Raw genomic sequence first — 13,524 nt, 5'->3', positions numbered from 1 at the left:
TTTGACAAAAAAGTCCTAAATTTTATTTTTTTAACAGTAAAGTCCTAATTACCGGTAGTTTTTGACACTTTTACCCTTTTTTTCCCAGTTAGCCGGTAATTAGGACTTTTTTGTCAAAAAAATAAAGTTTAGGACTTTCTTGTCAAATCGTCAATTATGACTTTACTGTCAAAAAATAAAGTTTAGGACTTTTTGTCAAATCGTTGAAAATATTGAGACTTTAGTGTATATATAATTTTTTTGGTTAGAAATTTAAATGTATAATACTCTTTAAACATAAGAGTTATAGAAACATTCTCTAATCTGTTAGATCCTATTAAAATCTTTAACGGTTGCTTCTTGTTAAATTGTTTTTTTTTAAATCTCAACAAACCGATATTAAAAAAATTGAGATAATCAAGAAAGAAAGAAAGAAAGAACCAGGGTTGTGTTGGCTTTTTGCAGCCCCAAAAATGGAGAAATAAGAAACCGAAAAAAAAAAACGAAATTGCCCTTCTTTCCCTTCTCGACATTCACACCTTTTTGATTAGGCATGTGTTGTTTGTATTTGTATAAAGCCAGAGCAATTATGTTTTTTTAGATTTCTAATTTCTCCATTTTTGAGATTGCAAAAAGTCAACACAACCTTGGTTTTTTCTTTCTTTTTTCTTGATTATCTTAATTTTTTTCAATGTCTGTTTGTTCAGATTAAAAAAAAGATTTAATAAGAAGCAAACATTAAGGATTTCAATACGATCTAGTAGATTAGAGAATGTTTCAATAACTCTTATGTTTAAAGAGTATCATACCATTAAATTTCTAACCAAAAAAATTATATATACACTAAAGTCCCAACCATTTGATAAAAAAAATCCTAAATTTTATTTTTTTGACAGTAAAGTCCTAATTGACGATTTTACAAGAAAGTCATAAACTTTATTTTGTTGACAAAAAAGTCCTAATTACCGGCTAACCAGGAAAAAAAGGTAAAAATGTCAAAAACTACAGATAATTTGGACTTTATTGAAAAAAAAATTAAAATTTAAAATTTTCTTATTAAATCGATTAAAATATTAGAACTTTTCTCAAAATATTGAAACTTTTCCATAAAATATCACCAAAGAAAATATAACCCCACAAAACTTGGTCAAAGCCAATACAAAAACTCTCCATCCATTTTGATGACATCACTCTCGTCTAAAAACCTCAGTTAGACTACATGCTTTTATACACCTCTATTACTCTATTAACCTGTGTACTCTAATTACCAATAATGTCGATACTACGGTCGTAAATATAATTGAAATAATAAAACCTTTATTCTGAAAAAGCCTGTCTCCACGCATATACATATATAAAGACTGAAGGTGAAAACAAAATATAAGCTCAATCTTCTTCTTCTTCTTTCTCCTCTTCTTTAAGCCATCATGGCAACCATAACCAGAGATGAATCCGATTACGACAGCAGCTGTTCATCGATTACCGTCCCAGATTCCAGCCGGAGCTGGATGAGCAACGTCAGTTTTGGCAGCCGCCGTAGCTCAATCTCCGGCGACCCTTCACACAAACCACACAAAGCAAACCAAGCAGCATGGGAGGCCATGAAGAGGCTGCGGGCGGAGAAGGGTGGTCGGGTGAGTTTGGACCACTTTAAGATCTTGAAACGAGTTGGCTCCGGTGACATAGGGAACGTGTACCTTTGTCAGATCCGGAACCCGGTGGTTGGTTTACCGAGCAGTTTTTATGCGATGAAGGTGGTTGATAGGGAGGCGTTGGCGATAAGGAAGAAGTTGCAGAGGGCGGAGATGGAGAAGGAGATTCTTGCCGGTTTGGATCACCCGTTTCTGCCGACGTTGTATGCAGAGTTTGATGCTTCGCATTACTCGTGTTTGGTGATGGAGTTTTGTCCCGGCGGCGACTTGCATGCCGCCCGTCAACGACAACCGGCTAAGTGTTTCAGCATTTCGTCAGCTAAGTAAGTAAACTGTCGCATTTTTTATTTTTGTTATATGATTATTAATTTGAAAACACTTTAAATCCGTAGGTTAAGGACTTAAGGTTGTAAAGTTTCAATCGATATTATTGATGAACCATGAACCACTCAAAAAGTAAATTGATAAGCTTTTATTTCAGAAGAAAATGATGTCTTTATTTTGAAATACAATAAAAACAAATTATTCAATTTACTTCATTTTCCTGGAAGAAGTTAATATGCTTTTATATTTTTATGACTTTATAACTTTATACAACTTATTTCAGAATTTAAAACTTTGATATTTAATAAGATAAATAACCATTAAATTACATTTTTAAGCTAAGGAGAAAATATTTTGAAAAGAGTACATTTATCATCATATTCCTTTTAATTTGTTTAAGTGTACTTTTTTTAGGAAGAAATATATAGTTAATTATTAGAAAGAAAAATAAGTAGTTTGTATTTATGTCAATGTCAAAAAATAATATTTTATTTTAGTTTATATAATGTCAAACGACTATCTTTGATTTTGCTTTTCTAATTAATTTGCAAAAAAGTAGCTTGCAATTATTTGATTATTGAAGTAATTAATGTTTGTTTATTAAATAATTGTAGGTTTTATGTTGCCGAAACAATATTAGCCTTAGAATATCTTCACATGATGGGCATAGTTTATCGAGATCTCAAGCCCGAAAATGTTCTTGTAAGAGAGGATGGTCACATAATGCTTTCCGATTTTGATCTCTCACTCAAATGTGATGTTGTCCCTAGACTTATTCGATCCAAACCTGATACATCCAAACAAACTGACCATGAAGATGATGATCATGACCTAAAATGCTCAACACCCTCTTGTGTCATCCAAATCCAACCTGTCCTCTCTTCATGTTTCTCGTTACGCCGGAAAACCAAAAACACTCACTCCACTACCACAATCACTGAAAAAGCCGAGTCTCAAGAGTACAATACTGAGTTAGTTGCAGAACCCCTAAATGCAAGATCCAAGTCATTCGTCGGGACCCACGAGTACCTGGCCCCAGAAGTGATCTCGGGCCAGGGCCACGGTGGTGCCGTCGACTGGTGGACCCTAGGGGTTTTCTTGTACGAGTTATTATATGGGATCACACCCTTTAAGGGCGAGAACAACGAGAAGACACTAATCAACATATTGAAGCAGCCCTTAAGTTTTCCAAGAATTGGTGTGAGTACAAGTAAAGAATATGAAGAAATGGTTAAGGTGCAAGACCTTATTGCAAGGTTGCTTGTGAAAAACCCTAAAAAGAGAATCGGAAGCTTGAAGGGTTCAAATGAAATTAAAAGGCATGAATTCTTTAAGGGTGTTAATTGGGCCTTGATTAGGTCAGTTAGGCCCCCAGAGGTCCCAAGTGAGATGATGAAGGTAAGGAATAGGGTAGTGGTGCCCAAGCTAATGAGCAAGAAAGAAAGAGATGCACCATTTCAAATCCGTAATCATCATTTTGACTACTTTTAGAAAGATATATGTATATAAAGAACAACTAATTCTAGGGTAGTCCTACTTTTCGATGTCCACATTTGAATTCAGAATGATGTATAATTTCTAATACATGAAAGTACAAATTATTATATAGCATTGTTCTTTCGATTCAGAAAGTTTTATATCATTGGAAAAGATGGTTTACTATGATTTGGTTAGTGGAACGATGATACGTTGATTATGATATTGAATTAACGGTTTCATTTGCTCTCGTTTTCTTATGGGTTCCCCCACAATCGGTTGTACTGATTCACATTTATGTACGTGCATTATTTACATTCTGTAACGATACATGTCATACATAAAATGTTGATCATACATATACATGCCTAAATGAACTAGTTATAGTTGATACAATGCTAAACCCTCAGGGTTCTACCTAATATATAAGCCATTAACAATTACTAACAACCCGGGAATTTGCAATTGTTAACCATTAAGTACATGTGGACTTTTCTAGTGTCAGAGTACCATTATTTTCTAGAATAACAGCATTTATCTAGTTTATTTAATAAGATAATAGACTCAAATCTCAACATTTTATTATAAACATATACTTAAATAACTCATGAGACAAAATGTAGTGCTCCTAGAAGATGATATTTGAATAATACACACCAAAACTATTTGTAGTTACTGTATTAGATTTAAATTTTGAAATAATTAACCGTTTGTATTTTCTTTTTTTTAAACTTTTAATGTATTGGGTATGTAAGATTATAATATTGAAACTGTAATGTATTTGTCAAATGTTCTATGGCAAAACCATATTAGTACTTCGATATCAACTACATTAATTAAGAAGTATAAATAAATATGAAATAATTATGCATAAATAAGTAGAGAAAAAGTAAGATGATTAACATGTTATTTATAAATCATAGAGCGGTGTCTCGAATATTTACTAGTATACTATTAGTCTTGTAGACTATTAGTCTTGTAGACTATTAGTCATGGATTTCTTGTACATAATTCTTTATTTCATATATATGGTCTGTTTTTCTATGAACAGTGTGTAGGTGTAAAGTATGGGGGCAAGTCATTATAGTCCCCATGTTTTTTCTCTCATGAATTCATGTGATCACCATTATTACTTACCTCCTAATTCAAGTAAAATATTATTATTATTATTACAAAATCATGAAAGATATTAATAAACAACCACCTTCGCATTATATATATATATATATATATATATATATATATATATATATATATATATATATATATATATATATATATATATATAATTTATTTGAGAAAAAAAAGTTGAGAATAAGATAATGAATCTGGGCCACACATTTATTCATTGCCGTAAAAACGCTTCGGTGTACCGGCATGACGGAGATATGTAATAATCATGTGTGAATATAAATTTAAGCATATTCATATACGAATATTACGTTCCAGTGTCACCACCCACTTCAACTTCGTCACCACCAACTCCACTACTTTTACCACCATCTTTGTCATGCCACCACCACCACCACTATCGCCGTCACTAACCACCACCACCGTAAACTTCGCCACAAACCCTACCACCATAATCATCCCCACTAATACATTTGCCACCCACTGATACCACCATCGCCACTGCCACGATCACCATTACCACCTCGTCTTATGGCTAGACAGACAATCAGACGTGATGAAGGCTACTGGTCATCTGGATCAAAAGGAGATGATGAAGATGTTGAGCCAAATTTCTGCTACATGGAAACAAATGATCCACTAGGTTGAAGCATTGTTCAATAGGTAAATATATGATTACTGATAATAATTTTGATTTATCTCTTTGTGAACCATACCTATCCCAAATCTAATCAAATATGAACATCATCTATAAAGCCTATGAGTTTGCCACAGAAGCAAGTGAGATGATGGAAAGTGAATTGAGTCGTCTTAAGTTACGTCTCGAGGATAGGGAGCTTAAAATAAAGTCGTTAGAGCATGAACATATAATGTCACAAGATGAATGTATCATTCTTAAAGACAAATGTGAAATCACTTATTCTGAAAGGAATGTTTTTATTTCTGATAACAAACGTCTGAATGCCAAAATTGATGCTTTACATCATGCTATAGACATTCTCGAAGCCACTGAATGGATGACACATAATTTTCGTCATCCTTGGTCCCAAAGCACCTAGTCTTGGAAGCGAGTTTCCGAAACCAATTACTCATCCCTTAAAGGAGTTACAAGATTTAACTTTTATGGGAGACGTTCCGAACCACACATATTCGGATACCCCTATCTCACCATTGTCACCCCTTCCTGACACCTCGGGCCGATATTCATCTCTGATTCTTGAGTTTCAACCCATAGTTTTCAAGTTTCCTAACTCCACGCTTCTTCCGCCTCTAATACCCTTGGACCTGAATCAGACCTCAGAATCCCTCCCTAGCATCACCCATATTGTAGTTCAGTTTCCAAACCATAGTCCTCCTAACAACTATGTCATTGAGGAAATAATTCCAGAGACAACTGGTCCTGACTCACATAAATCGGATTTTGTCTGGGCATCTTTTGATAGTGAAATAGAAGAAGAAATCATAGTAGATTACTCATCTCACTCTTGTGTTTCTAATTCTCAAGTGATTTTAAAAACAACCTTAGTACCAATCAAGCCTAAGTTTTACAACCCATCTGCAGGCCAATCTTCCAAGTCATCATTTGACTCCAGGAAGAAACCATCATTAACTAGGAAAGATGTCGTTGATCTTAAGAGAGAAGCCAAAATTACCCTTAAAATGGAAATTAGATCAAGACATGACTCCACATTCATTGAAAATTCTAAGAAGAAAGTATCTTGGAGTGTGAGCCCATCCAATAGGAACCACAACACTTTTGCACCTCATAAGATTCTCAAGAGGCATTATAATCCTACTAGTTCTGTAGCTCAAAACAAGTTCTTCAGTCGCATTCCGAAAAAGACTTTTGACACTTATCCCACCAATACTAACTCTTCTCGAACAGGTTCTTCAATGTTCATTGCTAAATATGGTGGTACTATTTTCAAACAGTAATTTTCAAAACCAAATGTGCCATCAAAAGTAGCAAACAAAGAACGAGTTACCAAAAACACTGTTTCTTAAAATTTTTCAAAAGATTCAAACCAGAAATTTGAGTAGAAAGTTAAAAATGTCAAAAAGGAAACTCCAACTCCAAGTAACACTGTGATTCCTACAGCTCCAAAAATTGATGGTCCGAGAAAAGTTGTTCAAAAACAACCTATTATTGAATATGATTTTTGGATCAATGAAAAGACCATGGCTTTCTGCTTCTTTCCAAAAGAATCTTGGAACAAAACCTCCGAACATCTATTTCTCAAAAGTCACAACATAATTCCAAAGCTCGTGCCCATGTCCCAAAACCTAACTCGGAGCCTAAAAACTCCAAAATTCACTAATCTTTGCGGGCACTATGTGCTTCGGAACAAGATACAATATGGTATATTGATAACGCTTGTTCCATGCACATGAAAGGGCAAAAAGATCTTCTGTGTTATCTCAAACTCTCACCAAATGTTAGCTATGTGACGTATGAAAACAACTCAAACTCTCAAATTCGAGGTTTTGGCATCCTCACCAATGGCAATTTTTTGTCTCAAATGTGGCATATGTAGCTGACCTGAAGCATAATTTGATAAGTGTGGCTCAACTCACTGACTGCAACTGGCGAGTTGAATTATGCAAGGAACATAGCCACGTCATGACAGAAAATCGGAAAGAATGTCTCATCAAATTGAATCGCAACGGGAATATGTATCCTCTAGACATCAACATGAACATTGGAAAACCTCAACTATGTTTGATCTCAAACGTCGTTCCTGACGTCAGTTGGTTATGGAATCGGAGGCTTGCTCACTTAAACTTCCGATATATGAATGATCTTGTTTCCAGTGAAATGGTCAGAGGTCTGCCACACCTCAAGTTTGAAAATGATCATTTGTGTGCTACATGTGAATGTGGGAAGCAATCCAAGAAAGGTCATCCTGTTATTATTTAAGAATCAATTTCAGAACCATTAGAACTCCTTTATATATGATCTTTATGGACCTTCCACTGTAGAAAGTCTACATGACAAAAAGTACAATATTGCGATTATGGATGATTTTACAAGGTTCACTTGGGTCTTTTTCCTCAGGCTGAAATCTGAGACAGCTTCGAAACTCATCAACTTCATCAAAGGATTTGAAGTTCTCGTCAAACTACTAGTAAGACGGATCTGAAGTGATAATGGCTTAGAATTTACCAATGTTGACATTGAGAAATTCCTCTCCAATAAATGCATTGACCACAAATTCTCAACTCCTTACACTCCTCAGCAAAACAGTGTGGTTGAAAGAAGAAATAGAACTCTCATTGAAATTGCTCGATTGATGCTCAACTTTGCAAATCTTCCACTTTATCTTTGGGCTGAAGCCGTGTCCATTGCATGCTTCACTTAGAATTGAAGCATCATCAATCGACACCTCAACATGGAACTGTCTTAGAACTATCATTTTTCTTTACCATAAGGTCAAACGGTTTGACCTTGGTCGATACCTTTCCGTTGGGAAGAAAAACCTTTTCTTGACTACCATTAATGCCATTGTCAATGTCCATGGAAATTTTGGAGACAGATCCTTCAAAAACTCTTGCTTCACTTGTGCTCTTAAGATTTCCGCTTCAATAATAATCAACATATGTGACAGATCAATTAGGGTCACGTCGTGGTCGCTCATATAATAGTCTTTAATGAATTGACTATATGACTTAGGAAGTGAAAGCAGAACCGAGTCAATGGATAGCTTCCTTGGGAAAACGACACCCAACATATCCAATATGTCAATGTACGATTTCATTTCCAGAACATGAGTACACACAGACTTTCCATCTTGATGTTTACATGCCAACAGGGCTTGAGTAATTTTGTACTTTTCAACTTGAAGAAAGCATGAATTAATGGAGAGTCACCTGAGGAGGAAGAATAAGAATAAGAGTTGAGGAAGCACGATATCCATTTCCACCATTGCTCAAAGAAGGGAACACACTTTCACTTTGACCAGAATGTGGAAGACGATCTTGAGAAGGCAGAGGAAAAACATTTTTGGTTGAACGAAGAAGAACATTGTTGTTTGACATCTATATTAGGAAAAAAGAGAATTCAAGTTAGTTGATTTTAACCCTTAATTATTAACCCATAAATTTAAATTAAGGCACATATCTATATTTTTTGATTCGAACTTTGAAGAGGGATGTTGTAATCAAATTTGAATCTGTTTTAGGTAAGTAAAGCTTTTACCAATTTCAATCTCATGAAACTCCTAGATATTTTGAGATTCATTGAACTATTCAATGGCATGTTTAATCTCGATTATGCTCTCACTTTTGTGATTGGGATGCTAAGGATCACAAATTAGATGTGAATAACCATGCAAATTAGCTTGACACTCTCGATGTCATTTATCATCTCATTTTAATGTGTCAGTTAACTACACATGCTCCATTAATCAACGATAATTTTCGGGACATCCATTACCAGTGTTTATTAGTCCCTCATTAGTGTGTCGGTTAACCATACACGCTCCACTAACAAATTATAAAGTGTAATGTGCAATTTCATGAATTCGCATAAATATTCACATTTTTCCTAAAGTAACTAAGAGTGGGATTTTTGAAAATAGTTTAGTTACTTAATATCATGATACTTTTAAAGAGATTATGTCCTATCAAACCTGTTCGGCTAACAACCCTCCACCAATCAATGAAGCGGTGGGTGAGAGTGGACACCCATTCAACTACCATTTCATAGGCAGTTTCATTATACCCCCCCCCCCTTATAAATCGACTTTGTGAATGAGGTGTACTAGCGGTTCAACTAACTTTTCTTATGCATATATATATATATATATATATATATATATATATATATATATATATATAACTTTTAATTATCTATGATGTGACATGAAACTCCGGCGATTCTTCTAGTCTTCTGCTGCGGCGGAGATCTGCTAGTCACAATTAGAGAGATGCGTTAGAGCCATCCCAGGGACTGTGCCCCGGGAGCGGACTCCGACGATCAAGTTAAATCAGCTAGAAGATCTAAGATGGTCCTCCATAGCTGGAGAGAACCATCTTGGTGCTGGTGGTGGTGTATGGTGGCTGACGGCGGCGGGTGGCGGCTGAGTCACCTGGCCGGAGTATAGTGGCAGCTGAGCCATGGGGGAAGATCTAGTGGCAGCTGAACCACTTGGGGAAGAGTCTAAGGGAAAGGTCCTAGGGAAGGCCCCGTTCCATGGAGGAGATACTATTCATTATGTAGGGGACAATTACGTCAAGGGGAATTAGGTCAGGCCTTGGTCCAGCCCAATTCAAGCCCAACTAGCAAGGAGTTGGGCAAGGCCGCCCGGAGGTGCCGGGCGGGGCTGGCAAGTGCGCCCCAGGCAAGGCTGGCAAGGGAACGCCAGACAAGGGAGCGTCGGGTCGGGCCGAAAAGAGAGTCCTAACTTGGCTGGCAAGGGAGCACCAGGCAAGGCTGGCAAGGGGGCGCCATGCAAGGCTGGCAGTAGCGCGCCAGGCCAGACTGGCGCTCTAAAGTGGTCTAGGCCATGCTAATGGACCATATATCATCAAGTCCCCCCCAGTCTGGTGTTATTGCTACGCGGCCAATGAAATCGGACTGGACTAAGTCATATAAACCAACAGGAGAGTCCCCAGCGAGGCTGGCAAGGGAGTACCCGACAAGGTTGGCAAGGGAACGTCAGGCAGGGCTGGCAGGAGCGCGCCAGGCCAGGCTGGCGTGCTAGAGAATTCTAGGACATGCTAATGGACCATATATTATCAAGTCCCCCAAGTATGATGTTATTGGTACGCGGCCAATGACATCTGACTGGACTTAGTCATATAAACTGTGCGTCGTCCAGTCCCTCTAGTCTGATGCGATTGGGTTGCTGACAATTGGATCGGACTAGATAAAGCACCAATGCATTAAATAATAGAGAGAATGACTGAACCTTGCCCACGAGAGTCGTGGGGTTGTGCAAAGAGCCAAACATTGCTTATGTAGCTTGAGCTGACTTGATACTCCATCACTGAGAGGAGTGTGATCCGTCGGTAAGATGCAACATAACTGTTGCTGGCAATGTGATGAACAACGAGGCTGCTAAAGAGTGTTGCGCGACACTAATGTTGATAAAATGTCAGACCCGGGTAGCTAAGAAGCGTAACCTCGCCATGTAGTCTCTGAGACTGTCATTCGGCACAAATGTTGTAGTTACGCGCAAATGGAATATCACTGATAACCATCTACATAGTCTGCATTAATAACCACCTTGGAAGTATTTCTTGCTTGGGCTACACCTAGCTGGATTCCCCCCAGTCTGATGTGGGTAGCGTAGGTAGCCGCGTCAGACTATGTCGTTGAACCAATAAACCATAAGGTTGCTGACCATAATATAAGTGGCAGAGATTTTGTGAGCTGGGCGATTAGGTTGCTAGCGATGGTCACGTAATGAGACTATTTTCGATAGCCAGACAATAGAATTCTTGAGGAGCAGGAAGTGAAGCTATATGTAGGAAATATGCAGTAAGACTGTTGCCGAGAGCCATGCAGCAGATGTGCTAACTGATGAGCGGTGAGGCCAGAGGTATGGGTTGCGCAGCAAGACCGTTTTCGAGGTCCAGGGAACAGTGATGTTGTGGGGTGAGCGGTGAGGATACAGGTAAGGTTGCATAGCAAGACCATTTCCGAGAGCCGGGAAATAGAGATGTTGTGGGGTACACGACGAGGCTATAGGTAGGGGCTACTATAATGGAGTCGGGCTGAGAAGCCATACGACTCAAGGCAAGGGTGCTGAACCTCGTGTGCGGAGCTTTCCGCTATAATGGAGTCGAGCTGAGAAGCCAGACGACTCAAGGCAAAGATGCTGAACCTTGCATGGTTGGGCGCAACAACATGCAATCGTTTGTGTCTAGACTGGGTGACCAGTTTGGGTTGAAGTATAATGGAACCTGATGCTTTGTTGCATCTTTAGTTGTAGTGACGACTGGTGTCTCGTTGTCTTGGATGTCTGTCGAGGGCTATACGACAATGCTACTTAATGTTGGATAATGTAGCTGCTGTTAAGTGGTGCGTAGTGAGGCTGTCGTTGAGGGCTAGTCACTAGGGCCACTGAGAACTAAGCATTGAGCTTCTACCGATAGATGAGCAGCACGACCACTAAGAGATGGGAAATGAGACTACCGAGGGTTGAACCACGAGGCTACTTCTTTTGATCCAAAATATTAAGGTCACCCCGGGAGTGTACTATCATGCATAGCATCAGCTATTCATGTACCTTAACTCCGCCCATTCAGAATCACTCATGCATAGTGTCGTACCGACCCTTCCCCCCCTATTTATTGGAGGCGAAGAAAGGGAAAGATAGATGTATAGCTGCTGAAAGCTGAGGTACATAGCTGCTGGAAAAGAGTTAGGTGATGTAAGAGCTGACAATAGTTGGGCAGCATGATTACCGAGAACTAGGCAGCATGACTGCTGGTCTGACACCGTGACTGGTGATGACTGGGTTTTGTGGCTGATGAGTTGGATCGCATGGTCACTGAGGGTCAGGTTGCGCGATTGCTAAGATCCTGGCAGCGCGACTGCTTAAAACTGAGCAGTGAGGCTAGCGGGAGCCGATCAACACGATTGGTGAGAGCTGAGTAGTGAGAGATCCTGGGGCTGGTCAACCCGACTGCTGATACCCATATAGTGTGGTTATTGAGGGCTAGGCAAAGAGACTACCAAGGGCTGGTTAGCATGGTTGTTGGGAACCAGGAAGTGCAACCGTCGAGGAGTAGGCTTTACGGCTGCTCTTTCATTTACAATACTAATATCTTCTTGGGAATTCATAACCATATACCTTGTCCGCTTGTAGTTCAGCTCTTTGCTTGGAATAACACTTATGTGGTGTCGTGCCAGCCCCTCTACTCCCCCCTCTTTTTTTGTTTTCTTTTATGAGGAGTGAGAACGAACGAATATATGACATTGGCTTGCGTTTTCACATTCGAGCCTTATTCGTTTGTACATGTCATTGTAAACAATAACAATAAGTTACCTAATTCCATAATGAATGGTAATGACAATTAAAGCATGTAGTTTTAGTAGTTGTTTACAACATATGCATTTGTAAGCTTGTAAGGTAAACTTCTTGTATATGCGAAATAAAATGTTTGTGTAGCGTGCGATTAGTAGTTACGAACCAACAACGACAAAACAATTTGATTAAATCAAAAACTGTTTGCCAATTGAGTTATCGAAACATGGCATCTTTGTATGTGAAAATAAAGATGTTGTAGCAAAAAGTTTTTTTCTACTATGCATAGTAGATTAGTTTTTTTTTGTACTTAAATAACTTAACTCTCTGAAGGTAAATGCATGTCACAATTGTTATAATAGAGTTTTAGTAAATATTCTGGATTTACTAAATAATATGTACAAATTATTTAAGAAAGGAGAGATAGGTAGACCTTGCGTCAATAATTGGCAAGTGTGTTTGATGTCAGAGTTCGGGTTAAGCTTTTCAATCATGATCATCTTCTGAAACGTTTCATGGAGTCATGAAAGCATACTTCTCTTCTGAAACGTGGTCGTGGGTTCGAGTCCCACGGATGGCGCCAAATGATGCGGCATGAAACTCCGGCAATTCTTCTAGTCTTCTGCTGCGGCGGAGATCTGCTAGTCACAATCAGAGATATGCATTAGAGCCATCCCAAGGACTGTGCCCCGGGAGCGGACTCTGACGATCAAGTTAAATCAACTAGAAGATCTGAGATGGTCCTCCATAGCTAGATAGAACCATCTTGGTGGTGGTGGTGGTGTATGGTGGCTGACGAGGGCGGGTGGCGGCTGAGCCACCCGGCCGGAGTATAGTGGCAGCTGAGCCATGGGGGAAGATCTAGTGGCGGCTGAACCACTTGGGGAAGAGTCTAAGGGAAAGGTCCTAAGGAAGGCCCCGTTCCATGGATGAGATACTATTCATTATATAGGGGACAATTAGGTCAAGGGGAATTAGGTCAGGCCTTG

At 38.7% G+C, this 13,524-nt stretch overlaps 1 protein-coding gene across 1 annotated transcript; it reads left to right on the top strand.

The window, feature by feature from the left end:
• Positions 1–1,289: 1,289 nt before the first annotated feature.
• PID2 (AGC (cAMP-dependent, cGMP-dependent and protein kinase C) kinase family protein) lies at positions 1,290–3,561 on the top strand. Its single transcript, XM_079001800.1, has 2 exons — positions 1,290–1,954; positions 2,570–3,561. The coding sequence occupies exons 1-2, from the start codon at positions 1,407–1,409 to the stop codon at positions 3,444–3,446; spliced, it is 1,425 nt and encodes a 474-aa protein (XP_078857926.1). The 5' UTR covers positions 1,290–1,406; the 3' UTR covers positions 3,447–3,561.
• The last annotated feature ends 9,963 nt before the right edge of the window (positions 3,562–13,524 follow it).

The sequence above is a fragment of the Lactuca serriola genome, chromosome 5 (genome assembly GCF_051521515.1).
Source record: "Lactuca serriola cultivar US96UC23 chromosome 5, Lser_US96UC23_V15, whole genome shotgun sequence".
Classification (NCBI taxonomy): domain Eukaryota; kingdom Viridiplantae; phylum Streptophyta; class Magnoliopsida; order Asterales; family Asteraceae; genus Lactuca; species Lactuca serriola.
This window is presented reverse-complemented; position numbering and strand designations above follow the sequence as displayed.